Genomic DNA, 16,575 nt, shown 5'->3' with positions numbered 1-16,575 from the left:
AAGCGGAAAAAAAATTACCTGGTTCAAATTTTGTTATGACAAACGAAAGTTCAAAGTCAAAGTCAGCTTTATTGTCAAGTCAACCACATGTACAGGACATACAGAAAATCGAAATTACGTCACTTTCAGACTCTAGGTGCCTAACGTATTATTAATACAAAAAGTAGAGTTTTTAGAAAGAATTTACAATAAATACAATTATAATTTATATAAATACAATACATAAAATGTAATGTAAAAATACACATAAAATGTAGTCAAAATATACATAAAGAATAAAAACACAATGATGAAATCTGAGAACCACTCAGCGGATGGACAGCTGTTTGCATAGATTATTTGTGAACTACAATCTTAAAGCATGTGAAAATACAGTTTTTTTTTTTTTTTTTTTGTTGTTTTTATTTTCCTTTCTTTTTCCCTAACTCCTTTTCAAAGTCTCTTTTTAGCAGTATATTTGCAGTTTCCACGCGAATGCTGTTTGGCCTTTGTATGCGATGTACTAGTCATGACAGAGCACCTCTTCCCTGACAAGATGTGCATGAGAATTGGAGATTTTGCTGAATTGCAATCTCAATTCCTTAAGTGATTAAAATCAATTTGATAGCAACTTACCTATTTAATGCATAAAAAGGTTTTATTATTGTTTTATAGATAAAAAATACATTGTATATTTATTTATGTTATCCTTGGGCTGCTAAACATACCAATACCAATTTGGCGTAAATGTGGCAGATATGGCTAATATAATATAATCGCTATTTGTTTTACCCATTTTTAAAAAAGTTAAAGACCCCCGATAGAGATTTTAGACAATAAAAATGGACTATAACACATTCAAACACAATACTGTTCAAACTTGTAGTGCCAATATGATGATTTTGGATAGTTTCTCCACAATCTGCTTTTGAAAAAATATTGTAGTATTATTGTGCCTGTTGCAATACTGGCACCTCTGTCTCAATATAACTGTTTTACAACGTGCCAGAAATTCACATCCAATATAAACTCAGTCATAGAATTAGTCATGGAACTTAACGTGTTAGTTTTATTTGTTTAAACACCTTGCCAGTTAAACATTAATGGCAAATCTGGCTGTTCTTTTTTTTTTTCCTCCACACATGCACACCTGAGCAGATTAAGCACGTAAGGTCATAAGGTTGTATTATCTCTCCCCAAACCCTTTTCTGCTTTACTACATCCATTTAACAAAAAATAGAAACAAGCCAGACCCACTATTTTCTTATTTAATATTCTGTTTCTCTAGGAACTGTCACAATATAGAAGAAAAAAAATGGTTGCAGCTTCCAGTTCATGGGGACTTTAAAGGGCCAGCAGACTAATAGACTCAACATTTTTCAGCTTGTCATTAAATGATAATTCAACCCAAAATTTATAATTATCAATTTCTCACTCTGATGATGTCCCTAATCTGTAAAAATATATTACTGTCCATTTGATGTTAATAATACAACAAAACATTTAAAAGTATCATGATTTTCCTGGAAAAATATTGTGATATTTGTGATATATCCTGCCTTCGAATTCAAACTGATCAAACTAGGCTCAGAATTATAAATCCAGAGTCATATTACTGTAGGTGGTATAAACAGAGTTGAATTTTTCTAAAGTGCATATTCACACAACTTAATGTAGGAACATTGGACATTAAATCTTAGACTTGCTGTGCAGTCTCTGCTCTTTATCTTTATATAGAAGCAGCACAGAGAGTGAATTACAGTCAAGGCAAATTTAGTTAGATTAAGATGTTCACCAAGGTGCCAGTGTTTTTCATCACCATTTTTACACCAGTTACCATTAAAGTGTTTAGGTTTTAGGTGCCATATCTGATTCAGTGTTTCTCACAGGTTTGAAATATACTTGCAGTACTTTTACCCACAGCACATGGTTACCTACATGTGACAAAGGGATTTTTTTTAACAATATTTTTATTTATTATAAACGGTTTCTTTTCAATGGGTTAAAGTTTTTTTTTAAAGACTGTTGAAATAAAGAAAAAAAATCCACTATTTGTTTTACTTTTATTCTATCCAGGAGCCATATGCACCCCCTGACAGGGTAAAATCTGCTGCTGACATTTTGTACAGTATTGCCAAAGCATGTTACATATGTATAAAATATGTAATAAATCAATATCATCAAATTAAAAAAAAGATATAAAGGAATGACAACATATAATAAAAATCTATTAATGCAATACAAAGTGTAGATTATTTGAATCAGGCAAATGAGCTAACCATTTCTAACGCTTGTGTACATATATTTTGCAGCCAGTTTAGATTTAATTTCGTCTCCTCTAATCTAAATGACTCTATTTATTAAAAGTATTAATTATATAATGTTTCTCTTGCGGCTGTGCACGAAAGAAAATCAGGCTTTAAATAAAAATGACGATGGCTTAGAAAGCGAAACCAAAAGCTGAATGTCTGAAATTTTAGGAGATTTAGAAATCCCGTACGGACGCATTTTTAAGTCCCAAAAAGCGCATGTCTGTGGGTCTCTACAGAGCACTTGAGATTGTCATGCGCAAACGCAACATGTAGGGCGAGAGGACGTTTTCCACTAGTTATCGATCATGGATGTTTGGCTATTGGACGGATACAGGAAAGTGTGAAAGGATGATGACGATAATAAAAAAATAAATGTCACCAAATATACTTGGACGGCCGTTAATATACTTGGGCCGCCCTGCTCAAGTAAAGGCTATGTATGGGAAACACTGAGATTGATAGTACTGATTAAAAATGGTGCTGTTGAACTGCTTTCATTTTTCCACAAAGCAAACAGTTAAGCTATGCAGTCCTATGACAAATTGTGCTCTTCATTTATGACATGTGACAGCTGACAAAAAATATAGGGCTTGTCACAGCCAATCAGTTGTAATCTATTAAAAGAGCCTTGAAGTTTGAGATCAACTTGTGAAAACTTTCCTAAAAACACCAAGAGAGAAAAGGAATTGTCTGTGACTATCAGCTGACTGATTAAGATTTACAAGTATGTTTGGTCGGAATAATAGGGAAAGTCATGCATACTTTTGGTTACAAAGACTTGCATAAGACATGCTCACGAACCAATGACAGAAGAGACATTTGACACTTATGAGAAGTTTTTGGCAGATTAAGCTTCCTGATGAAAAGATTGCTTCTAAAGGGAGAAGTGGATACCCTGCTGCAACCGTAAACCTTGCTTCAATGCATTACAATTTGCTGTCATTTTACTAGAAGTTAAATGTCAAAAATTCCAGTATAGCAAATCAGCCTCACCATGATCACTTGATCTGTAACGTATGGCACTGAATATTAACATAGCACAGTAGTGTTTATATGAAGATATCTGATAACAGCGTTTAGCATGCAGATTTTTTGGGGGTTTCTATTGTTTTTCAGGAAATGAACAGGTATTTTCTTGTTTAAGGAAGACTCACGTGGCATCAAATCTATACTGACTTTACCATTTCAATAACGCAGCTTATTTATTTGACAGAGAATGTAAAAAATCAGCCTGCTAATAGCAAACATTTGGTTTTCATTCTAAGAATGGCAGTTGTTTGTAATGTTAAAGGACTGAGATGTTTGCCAAAGAAAGACATGTTATAGAATGCATTATCGAAATTCTCTTTTTCTGCTATTCCCTACAGAGGGCCAATGGAGCCACCACCTAAGAAGGACATGCTCTCGGTGACCAAGAGGCCAGATGAATGGAACGACCCCTGGTGCCGGTCTAAGTCTCCTAGAAGACGAGCTGGCCTCATGGGCTCTCCTCCGCGTGGCCGTAGGCGACACAGGCCCTCCGGATCATCAGTTTCCCTTTCCAATTCATCTAGGTAAGACACGTGCCATTGAACTACTGAGAACGACATTGGTAAAATCTTTTTGACGCAATCCCAGTCATATCTGTTGAGCATGTGAGCACAATTGCCATTTAGTGGTGCTTAACAAACTGCACGTATGTAAGCAGGAAATGGCCATTTTTTAATTTACAGTACTGACTGGTAACATAATCTGTGCTTTTGACATCGCTAATTGCAGTTCACAGTTAGTTAAAGCAGCCCACGTTTTTTTTATCTAAGAAAAAGTAGATAGAATTTAGTTAACCCTTGTGTATTGTTAAAATTGAATACCCTTTTGTTATGTTATGGCCCGTTTCCACTGACTGGTACAGTATGGGTCACCTTTATCAGCCTTGTGTTTCACTGCCTAAAGGGTACCAAGGGTACCCTTTTGATGGTCACGGTGTATGACAGAAAGTTTCAGTCCACGTCCTTCTTGTTTGAGGAAATCTCACTCAAAGTAAAGCTGGACTTGTCGTTCACAAGTCATACAAGAAGTACTTCTCACAAAACAGATGCTTCATGCAGATAAATACTTGTGTATAAATGTTCATTACTAGCTTTTCTGTGAACATGATTTGATTATAACTGCAGATCAATAACGATGTGAAATAGACTACTGTAACTTAATAAAATTATATAAATCAAGTAAATACAACGTATATGAACACATACAGACCCTTACAATCTCCGATTATCCGAGTCTCCGTTACTAATTACAGATAAACTACACACAGCGTACATTTAGTCCTTATTTGAGTTCAAAAACAACACACAACATATAGCCCAGTCAGAGCAAACTTCTCATATGCATCTTTAATCTTCACCAGCACGTAACCTCTGTTAAAAAGTAATCCCCTGTTCATAATAGTCCAAAAGGCGATGATGATGATAATAATTAAACATAGCTGTTTGTTCATGTTTTAGGTTGGTGAAAGAATCATTTGCTCATTTGTTTTCTCCGGCTTCTCCTTTGTTTTTTCACTGGTCACTCGCGTGTTTGTCCATTTGTGAAAGGATCGGACGTCAGAAGCGCTTTAATAATCACGCACACGCTATTATCATCAGCTCAAGAAGTTCATTATTTCACATATAGATACGCACACGAGCGATCGTGAGCTCCCTGGAGAAAGTGAAACCTCTCGCACTTTTAGACGGGGTCGTAAAATAAAAACAGGACAAGGCAGATTTTGTTCTTCTTGGCTTTGTGGCTGTACATCAAGACAACGACAAGGTTTGTTTGAGCTCGGGTCAACCGTGGCTTGTTATTATATGCGTATAGTATTACGATGTAAAAATGCCGGTTTAGCTCTGCCTTTTGGTACCCTTTAGTCCTGCTAGGCACCCTTTGCAGAGGGTAACCAAAAAGTGGTACAGTACTTTTCGCTTTAAGGTACCTTTTGACTGTGGAAACGGCCATAAAAGCATACTGAACCCAACTGTACCGTACCACTCAGTGGAAACGGGCCATTAGTGGCTGTTTTTGACCCCATTGTCTTCCATTATAATGACAAAGCCTTGACACAGTGTAATCATGCATTCTTGTTTGTTGGTGGTTTTTCCCTGTTGGGAAGAGGTAAAATTGGTAATTTTTACAGTTGATCATCAGTTAGCACCATTAATAGAGATGCACCAATCGATTTGCCGGAGATCGGTATCGGCCAATAATCACATTTCATGACTCGTTCTGTACTCGCCAAAGTGTTTATGAGTTTACACACAGAGCAAGTCGAACATGTGCTCATCAGCAAAGCTACAACACGTGAAGAGGTAAATAATGTGTGCGGGCGTGAGCAATCTCTGCGCTCCCAACACAGCAGCTGTCCGGAGCTGCGATCATTCTGCTGCTATAAGTAGTTAGAGATGAGCAAGATATTTGAATGGCCTTGCAAAAACACTTGTATTTAGGCCTTTTTATATACAAGAGCTGAAAATAAAGAAAAACATAAAACTTTTTTTTTTACTTTATTATATATAATAATTTAACTTATTGTAATATATTTGTTGAAATAAACAGTAGTTTATAGGTCTATTTTCTTTTAGGAAAGGAGTAATGGATTTATAGGTTTGCATTTTAACTTCTTATGCATCAAATTTGCACTCCAAACTTTTTCTTCATTGAGACGTGTTGTATTTTTCTTCCATCATTTCGATCACCATGACAAGAAATCAGAACTCGACATCGGCTGGAAAAATCCTGATCGGAACATCACTAACCATTAACCCTATAGATGGGCTTGGGGAAAAAAAGGTTTCCGGCATTTATATGGACTAAAACAGCTAATTATACTGTACAAGCATAAATACACTTATTATGTTTACCATGTTCTCAGAGCTGAGGTGCTCATTTTTTTAGTTACTCAAACATATCAAGGCAAGTGTGCAAAGGTCTCTAAATTATACCTCAAAATCACCCCAGAGTGGATGAAAACATCCCCAATAGCTCTGGTAAAGTATGTCAGATTACCTTTTTTAATGTAAAAAATGTATTGATAGCTTTAGATTGTGTTTGGCCAGAAAATTGTATTATATATTTTGAATAAATCTGCCGAAAATAAGAGTGTTGGTAAAAAAAGACAACTAAAAAAGCTTAAGCGCTGATCCTTAGGCACTTTAGTGACAATGATTAAGTTTGGCTGACACCTCGGACAATAGAAAGCAATCAAAGTCCACTGTAATTAGAGTACACCGCAGGGTCAAAAAGGACATTGACGTGTGCTATGTTTGCTCAAAGTTGAACATTCTTCCACTTACAGCACCTGGAAAAAAACAGCAAGCATGCAGAGCTCCTATTGAAACAACTTTAAAAAAAATGTTGGCCTCAGGGGGGAAACGACACCTGGGTAATACGTAGGTCACAGTCTTGTGTAGCTTGACCTTCATATTGTCAGCAGAAGGACTGGATTCCTTTGCGTGTTTTATTGACCAGGGACAACTTCTGAAAACCCATTGTTTAGTTGACGGTCTTGTAATTGTGACATGGCTTTTTGTTCTATATGTGGTGGTTTGCCGTCACGATCGCTTTGTTTCCAGGTGGACCGTAAAGAATGTAAAACTACAGCTCACGTAAATCATGTAGAATTCAACCAATTAGATGGTGACTATGAAACTTTTGAAGGATCTCACTTTTTGTTTATTATATGCATCAGATTTTCCATTCATGTCTAAACCAAATGGCAGATGTAGCATGTTTGAATTTCATCCACACTATATACTTCTATTTTTTGTTTTATTTTGTTTTACCAGTTTTGACATTTCTAACTAAATGTAGCACCAAATATTTAGCATGTGAATTTTTTTGCTATACAATGAAAGTCAGTTAGATGCAGTGTTTTTTGGGCACCATTGACTTGTGTATATAGACGAAATCAGAAGCATTATTCACTAAAGAAAGCTAGTCAGTATTGGTATAACATGAGGGTTGAGTGAATTATTGATGTGTTTGTTTATTTTTGCGTAAGCCCTCCTTTTAATCTATAGTGTGATGTTTTTAGTTAATGCTTTCTCTAATATTTCAGGTCTTCATCCCGGTCCTCATCATTCACGGGTTCTGGCTCTTCCCGTTCCCGATCTCGTTCACGGTCCTCTTCAATGAGTTCCTACTCAAGCCACTCTTCTCAGCACAGCTCCTTCAGCGGGAGCCGCTCTAGGTAAGACAACACAGTTTACTTCAATAATTAGTCATGCTAATTTATTATGACTCCCAGAGCTTTTACTGTGAATGTTTGCTCTTAATAAAAGCTTTATTTTTCATTGTCTAGATCGGGATCATTTTCTTCTTCACCCTCTCCGAGCCCCTCGGCACAAAGAAATGCTAACAAGAACAAAGCTGAACAGCCTCCTGGTGCAGTAAAAGGGTAAATGCACTTTTTTGTAGCGCGCTTAAAATATTTTTGCTATATATACACTACAAAGTTTGAGGTAAGATTTTGACTAAATTGGTCAAATGTGATTTAAAACATGTATAATGTGGTTTGGAACTAGTTTAGAAGCTATATTTGTTTATTTCTAGCTATATTTGTCAAATCTGTTCCTGCCATTCACTCACTGCATGTGCACGAAATTGCATATTTTTATTCAGCCCTCCGTTGAAGCCTGGTGCTCTGCCACCTCCTCGCAGGGACAAAGGGCCTCCAAAAATTATGCCCAGCCCATCGCTGCCTGAACAGCCAGCAAAACCACCCAAGCCAATTACAGAGGCAGTAAAACCCACTAACCCCCGTCCACCCGGAAGACCTCCTGGACCCCGAGAGCCCAGAGAACCTCCCAATATGAGAGAAGGGCGCAAGAAAGAACGACAGCAGCACAACCCACCTCGCAGGTACAGCTTGCCTTATGTTCTGCCACTAACTATCACTGTACTTGGTAGGTTGCTTTAAACAAAGCAAATAATGACTAATTACATCATTAATGTTGTAATTACTACGTCTGAAAAGGCTTGAAATCTCTGACACATAGACAATGGAAGCTAAACTCTTTTACATTCGAGTCAAACGTGCAATAGTTTCCTTTGAGCTATATTAAAGGTACAGCAGGTGATCTGCCTAAATGCTTACTAGTTAGCATAATATATTTGAAACAAAATCACTCCCCTGCCGTCCAAAGCCACACCTCCTGAAGTCACGAACACACACATTAAAGATGACAGATACCCACTAGATCCTGTCATTCGCCAGTTAGAAAACGTCATATTACTTTATAATACTACAATTCTGAAAAAATAAACTGAATTATATCTAGCACGTTTTCAGTTGTGTAGCAAGCAAAACTTGTCACAATGTGCAGTATTTCATGCATGCAAGGATTGCTGGTCTCGCTCTCTCACGCGCTTTGTCCTAAAGCGACTACTGTATGCTTATTAGTGCTCGGCCAGCAAGATGCAGGAATTACACTTATTACTAAGCCATACTTGCATGCTATTTCAGACCCAATATTCAGAGTAGCACGGTAAACAATAGAGAGCGTGTCAAAAATGAACCAATGTGAATTTAAAACCAACTTCACCTCAGTAAAGCAGGCTAGGCGGAATAGTGCTGTTTACTGATGTTTTGTTGTTAAACTAAATAAAAATCTACATTATCGATGCTGTAAAACGTCCCTTATGAAACTGAAAATAGTCACATCAAGAATTCAGTTACTGAACAACACTTCTGTGCATATAATGATTCAACAAAATCTACATCAGCTTTGGGGGATTAAAATAGTTTTAAAAGTAATACTTCAGCCATGGTGTCATCTTTTCTCCAGCAGGCAAAAGTAACTCCAATATTGATTCAAGATTTTAAAAGGTTTTGATTGAGCATTTGTTTTTACCGCTGTCACTCTTTTGTGTGAACGCAACGCATTTGCACACACAAACGGCGGATCTGTCTGTGTGAATATGGTGTGTAGATATATAAATCTGCTTTTGATTACAGACAGTTTGGGCTACTTATCAGAATTATGGGAATTATCGACCTAACAAATTTTAATTGGAGGAAAATTTTTTAGCCTTATGCCTTAACCACAATATGTAAATACATATAAATACATATAAATACATTTAGATCATTTACTTTAATCAGTATCACCTACTGCACATTTAAAACTGTTTTAATTCATCATCTTAATAGTAAATGTAAACTAGTTAAGATAGAATTCTATCAAATGTTTTACTTAAAATGAAAACCTTGTGTACTGTATATTGTCATGTTTTTGAAAGTGTCGCTTTAGTTGAAAAATTGGTTACTTTAACCACAAATAGTTACTTTGCTTCTCTGAATTGACTTCTACAGAACAGTCGAATATTTATTTACAGTAAGGCATGTGTGTAATTGTAATTAGTGATATAATTGTAGAAGCTAATTTAAACTGTTCTAGGTCTTTACATATGATTATTGCTTTTGTTATTTTTGCATGTCATGGTGATTTATTTGATGGACTTATGAAGTGTTTTTTATTCGTTCTTTTAGTTAATCCAAATATAATCAGTTAGATGGACTTAAGCATCCTTTTGGTTTATTAAACAGTAAAAAGAGATTGTAGACCGTTTAAATGCAGATGCTGTCATTAGAAACAGGCCAGTGCAGAAATTCCATTCGAAATACAAGGGAAAAATTAATTTCCATATTTTAAAGGCATGGTGTGGAAAAATGTCATTTAATGCAGTGCTTTTTGTTTGGTCTGATACCCTCCACTTATATCATATCTCAGCCAGGCAGTAAAGATCTATGTTTTTTAAAGAAATCAGGTCTTCAATGCAGTGATTTTGTATGGGATGACAATTAACCGGAAGCAGTTTAGATTCATATTTTTGGCTAATATTTTTAAATGCTGAAAGCTTATGAAAAGGTGAAATGTTTCATCATCTTTCTAAAGCAGCAGGGTACAATTTTCAACAGTTTAACAAAAGAAATAAAATAAGAAAACACACTTCATGACTGTTTTCATAGGCAGGAATTTGGATGTGTGCTTTAGCAAGAAAGTGTTTAGTTTTTCACAGAAGGACTGCCAGCTCTTTGTACTTTCTCTATCATTGGAGCATGTGATCTGACATGTTAGTAAATGTAAACTAGTTAAGATAGAATTCTATCAAATGTTTTACCTAAAATGAAAACCTTGTGTACTGTATATTGTCATGTTTTTGAAAGTGTCACTTTAGTTGAAAAATTGGTTACTTTAACCACAAATAGTTACTTTGCTTCTCTGAATTGACTTCTACAGAACAGTCGAATATTTATTTACAGTAAGGCATGTGTGTAATTGTAATTAGTGATATAATTGTAGAAGCTAATTTAAACTATTCTAGGTCTTTACATATGATTATTGCTTTGGTTATTTTGCATGTCATGGTGATTTATTTGATGGACTTATGAAGTGTTTTTTATTCGTTGTTTTAGTTAGTTTTTCTAAAAGAATAAGGAGAGGGAGAGGTGCAGTGACTCACATATTAAGTGATACACAGCAAATTTTTCTCGAGTTAAAGTATTGCATCACCATAAGAGCTGGACTTTTTGTTCATTGCTTGATAGTATGCCTGTGTTGTTGTTGTTTTTTTTTTCTCTCCTTCTTTTTGCGGTTGATTTGACATTTATGTTTAGAGTGGATTTGCATAGGAACCATTACCCACTGACCAGTGTCTAGGCTCAACACTGAATACGTCTGTGTGTGTGTCTAGAAATCCTCTTTCCAGTACAGGGAAGCTTGTGTTACAGCTCTGTGACCTGCAGCAGTGAGAGTGAGGTTTCACTGTGGATGTGGAATGCCCTGTGTGGGCGTTCAGGAAAATCTCCTGTCCCACTGGTTGCTCCTAATGCTTCGGCACAAAGAGGGTTTTGTGACTTGTCATCTTTATCATAGCTGTCGTTATGTCATTGGCTTTCAGCCAGATGCTGTTCAGGAACATCTGGCAGTGTTGCTGGTACTTGCCCATGCAAAACTTGGAGGAGGTTGTTGCTCTGTGGTTTTGGTGTTGTGGGTTGTTGTTAACTTGCCATATCTAAAAGATCTTTCTTTTTTCTTTTTTGTGTGGGTTTAAGTCTGATTGCGCACAAAGGAGCACATTTTTATGAAAGATTACAGTCCCAAAAAAAAAAACATGATTTGAAATTAATCCTGCGGTTGATTTAGATGCATAAATCATTTTAAGTCAAGATACAAACATTTAGTATATACTTTGTGGCAAATGAGCCTTACTTGAATGACGTTGTGGACATTTGCTGAATTGAGTTATTAGAGATGTATTCATGGACCATGAAAACTTTTACAGTTTTTATTGTAAATATACAAAAGAGAATGAAATCACCGTGTTCACGTGGGTTTCCTCCGGGTGCTCCGGTTTACCCCACAAGGCATCCGCTGCGTGAAACATATGCTAAATAAGTTGGCGGTTCATTCCGCTGTGACGACCCCGGTTTAATAAAGGGACTAAGCCAAAAAGAAAATAAATGAATGACAATGAAATCACTCCCTGCTCTTGTTTATTTTAGTTTATACAGTGAAGTTTATGTACAGTATATTACATTTGATTATTTTATTCAATTTCATGCATATTTTTCATGCTTTTTAAGGAACTAAACTAATGTAACATTGACATTTGTAGCAATAAGGAAAGCCTTGATTGTTTATTGTTATTTTTATATATGATATAATGACATGCAATTGCTTCAAACAATGGTTAAAAAAGCTATTTAATACTAAATGAAAATAAAAATAAATGTACATTGTAATAATCAAAATTAATAATCGCAATTATAGTTTTAATGGAATAATCAACCATTATGATTTGTCATAATTGTGCAGCCATAGTTATTAGTGTATTTACTAACGTTAACAAGTAATGAACAATACATCTATTAGAGTATTTTTTCATCTTTGGTATTGTTAGTTAATAAAAATAAAGATTTTTTTTTTCTTGTGCAATAAGTAATGTCAACAAGTACTTTGGATTTGCATTAGTAAATGTTGAACTATGATTATTAATAAATTAATAAATATTAATAAATAATAAATTAACTTATTTATCATTATTTTAAAGTGTTACCATTTAATGTTTATAAGCCATGTTACAACCAATGGTGATGCTATGTCTATAAACATAAGTACTACTGATATGAATCCATTATGAATGGGCTATATGCAGAGCTGGTGTTTTTCAGCCAATGATGAACTTCTGGTAAAAGCTTTATATGACTTTTTAATTTTATAAGGGTCCTTTTACAGCGTCGATGTTGTAATGTAATCCAAATATAATCAGTTAAATAGACTTAAGCATCCTTTTGGTTTTTAAACAGTAAAAAGAGATTGTAGACCGTTTAAATGCAGATGCCGTCATTAGGAACAGGCCAGCGCAGAAAATCCATTCAAAATACAAGGGTAAAATTAATTTCCATATTTTAAAAGCATGGTGTGGAAAATTTCATTTAATGCAGTGCTTCTTGTTTGGTCTGATACACTCCACTTATATCATATCTCAGCCAGGCAGTAAAGATCTATGTTTATTAAAGAAATCAGATCTTCAATGCAGTGATTTTGTATGGGATGTCAATTAACCGGAAGCCCTCAGGCTAACTGACTGAAATGAAAAGTCTAGTTTAGAGTCATATTTTTGCCTAATATTTTAAATGCTGAAAGCTTATGAAAATGTGTAATGTTTCATCATCTTTCTAAAGCAGCAGGGTACAATTTTCAACAGCTTAACAAAAGAAATAAAATAAGAAAACACACTTCATGACTGTTTTCATAGGCAGGGATTTGGATGTGTGCTTTAGTGTTTAGGTTTTCACAGAAGGACTGCCAGCTCTTTGTACTTTCTCTATCATTGAAGCATGTCATCTGACATGTTTTTTTTTTGTTTTTTTGTAGTCAAAGATTTTGTGTTTACCAGAGTTGCATGAACACACATGTGGTTGCAATGCAGTGTGGAAAACGTGAAGAGATTTGCAGAATGTTTGTCAGTTAATGTCATGCCTTATTCACACTAGCAGCGACTTTGTAGCCATCTGTCGCTCTGGGTGGCGACCTGCTGCAAACGCAGGTTTGTTTAGGTCTACAGCACGGAGAATACAACCAGAGAATACTGAATGAGCTGAAAGAGGATTACGTGAGCTCTACTGATGCTCCTGTTGGCTGCCTCTCAAGAAAGTTGCTATCCGTTTGCATAAAGTTGAAGGATTCTCAACTCATCGCTCGACACGGCCACCTGGTCACCAATGGTCACTGTCGCTCGCATAGACGGAGGTTGTCGGAACTTGCTCACTCTCCGTTGAAATGAACGGTCGCTTGTCCCTTTGCTGCTGCGAGTCGCTCGTAGTGTGAATGAGGCTTTACAGAACATGCCAATTTTTCAATGAGTAAAATAAAGGGAGGAATGTACACCTGCTGGAATTGCAACGAGAACTGTGAGGTCTGTGAATAATCATACAATACCTATTTAAATATGAACTGAATGTTCTGCGTGTCGGTGTTAATCAATGATGCAGTTTTGTTTGCTAAAAATACTTATTTAAGCATGCATGATGCTTTTGGTGGTTTCAATAACTGATATCTCTGTATGAGGAGGACACGAATGCATGATCTCCGTAGCTGCTCTGAAAGTTACTTTAAAAGCCATTTTATTAGTTTATATAAGAAAAAAGCTCAGCGTTTTCACACAGTAACTGAAGCATCTTCACAATACAAGTTTGGTTTAACTTCATGAAATTGTGATAAGTGTACACTGCTGTAATGTTCCTGCATTCAGCAAAATATTACTCCAAATAGTAGTAATTAACTTCATTTCTAAAGAATTATGTACTTATTTTACATGTTTCAGTATTAATAGTAATGACAGAGAAAAACTGAGCAAGCAGAATCCAGGAAAATGATACTATTAAGAAAATAAGGGGAAAATCAAATTTGAGGGAAAAGATTAGTGATTAGTATTTGAATGAAAAAAATCCCTTTGAGCACAGATGAAAAGGTAGTTCATATGCTAAATGTAATACAAGCTTATAGTTCATGTTGTCTTTTTTTTTTGTTCTACTTTCTCGGTATACATTTTAATTACTAGCTTCCGTTTAATGCGTTATTTTGTGCAGTTTTTTTTTTTTGTAAAGAGGAACATTGTGTGTGGTGACGCAGAAGAATGTGACACAGATGCTTCCCTTTGCTTTGGATTTTACACTTGAATATTTTTGAATGACTACAGAACTCATCTGTGGTCTGGATCATAAAAATGAACATGAGCTCATTTGAAATCTTCAGGATCAGATTGATCAATTCACTCCTCGAGTTCATATGAGCTCATTCTATAACTAAATCTTCTTCACTAAACCAAATCTGTAGCCTGTAAGAAGCAGTCATTTGTTCTTGAACTTCACTGTACTAGTATCACTAGTGCATGCTTGTACACTTAAATATGCTTGTACACTAGTTAAATAGTAACTAACTATACTACTATCTCCAGTGCGTGGCTGATGTTTTTACTGGGTTTCTGTCTGTTTCTCCTGCAGGCGAACGGTGAGCGGCAGTGTAAGTGGCAGCAGTTATTCTGGCTCCAGCTCACGCTCAAGATCTCGTTCCTCCTCTGCCTCAGCCTCCCGGTCCGGATCCCACAAGTCTAGGTATGACACACCACAGTGTCCCAACTAGGGCTGTTCCAAAAAAGTCATTTTTAAGCGGCAGATTTGATTCTCAAAAGCTGCAAATAGTTTTTTTTTTTTCTGCCTATATTCCATGGCTGCATCCAAAATTACACACTTTCATACTATACAGTACTCTAAAAACAGTATGTCCGAATTCATAGTATTTGAAAAACAGTAGGTGTGATATACCTGGATGAGCTACTACTTCCGGCGAGATTCTGAAGTGCACATCCTATGAATGCTATGCTATCCCATGATGCACCGCAGGTAAATTCATGAATGGGAGTAAAACAGCACAACAGATGTGTGTAGGTCATCTGATAATGACAAATGGTGGATGTAGTACATCCGAACTCCAATCATACTGTATAAAACGTACATTTCTAACGGTCGTGTAGTAAATTCTAATTGAAACATAGTGCCATCTTGAGTAGTAGGCGATTTCAGACGCTGCCCATGTGACTGAGGAATTTCAAGGAATTTTTTTCACTTCAAGCTAATAAAAAATATGAGTTGTTGTCCAGCACTAATTTATATGTATTATGGGGCAGGTGTGGCCTAATGGTTAGGGGGTTAGACCATAATCGGCAGGATTGGGTGTGATACCAGAAGTGGGTGTGATTGAAGATTGGGTGTGATACCTTCGATAGCCATCTGAGGTGCACTTAAGTTAGGCACCTAGCACCTAAATGGTCCTCGGGTGCTGGAATCAATAGCTGCCCACTGCTCCAGTTGTATGCTCACTGTTTGTGCGCCCTCTCACTTCTTACTTGTGTGTGCTCTAGAGCAGTGTTTCTCAACCATGTTCTTAGAGGACCACATTTCCTTGTCTCTTTAAACAAACACACCTGATTCAGATCATCAGCTCATTAGCAGAGACTGAGAGAACTGAAATAGGTTCGACAGACAAAGGAGACATCTAAAAGATGCAGTGCGGGTAGTCGTCCAGGAATGTGGTTGAGAACCACTGCACTAGAGCGGAGGACCAATTTTGATTAACCATGCTTGACAATACTCACTTCAAATTAGTGCTGGACCATGAATACATTTTTTATTTGCTTGAAGTGAAAAACATCCTGTGAGTGTCACGATGCGACACGTTTGGTGTGAAGCCAGCATTAGGTTCTATCATTGGTTGAGATGCATGATGACATCCATTTCACACCAGTGTTTGACACCCCACCTGTGACCCATTGTTTGTATATGTGTGTGTAGTCAGAACCAGTGATCAATGGACTTTAAAATAATATATACTGCATTAATGCGCAATAAAATAGTTGTCTGCCTTAATTACTTAACGCCTTAATGCATTTCAACTAACGCTTCAAATTACCCAGCCCTTATTTATATATATATATATATATATATATATATATATATGAATAATAATATGGGAGGCTTTGAAAAACCCCTACAGTGTATTTTATGCAATGTAATGTGTATGTATATAGCACGTTTATTGTGTATGGCCATACATCCAAAGAGCTTCACAGTCGTGTGAACTTATTATTCCATGTATCTGAAATAGACAGGGGTTTTTTGTTTGAATGTATAGAAAGGCAGGTGCTCATAACCAAACAGAATAGAAAAAGTAAAAGAAATTTAGGTCAAATTTTATTTAAT

The 16,575-nt window shown here is 36.1% G+C and overlaps 1 protein-coding gene across 5 annotated transcripts in view; it reads left to right on the top strand.

The window, feature by feature from the left end:
• Positions 1 to 16,575, top strand: part of zc3h18 (zinc finger CCCH-type containing 18) — a 63,329-nt gene that overhangs the window by 39,131 nt on the left and 7,623 nt on the right. For 4 of the 5 annotated variants that reach the window (XM_056478131.1, XM_056478132.1, XM_056478129.1 and 1 more), the window contains exons 10-14: positions 3,659 to 3,844; positions 7,369 to 7,500; positions 7,612 to 7,707; positions 7,932 to 8,171; positions 14,821 to 14,931. In XM_056478131.1, coding sequence (XP_056334106.1) covers positions 3,659 to 3,844; positions 7,369 to 7,500; positions 7,612 to 7,707; positions 7,932 to 8,171; positions 14,821 to 14,931 — 765 coding nt within the window. The remainder of the gene's footprint in view (positions 1 to 3,658; positions 3,845 to 7,368; positions 7,501 to 7,611; positions 7,708 to 7,931; positions 8,172 to 14,820; positions 14,932 to 16,575) is intronic. The other variant, XM_056478133.1, reaches the window with a different exon arrangement.

This window comes from Danio aesculapii, chromosome 18 (assembly GCF_903798145.1).
Source record: "Danio aesculapii chromosome 18, fDanAes4.1, whole genome shotgun sequence".
Taxonomy (NCBI): Eukaryota; Metazoa; Chordata; class Actinopteri; order Cypriniformes; family Danionidae; genus Danio; species Danio aesculapii.
This window is presented reverse-complemented; position numbering and strand designations above follow the sequence as displayed.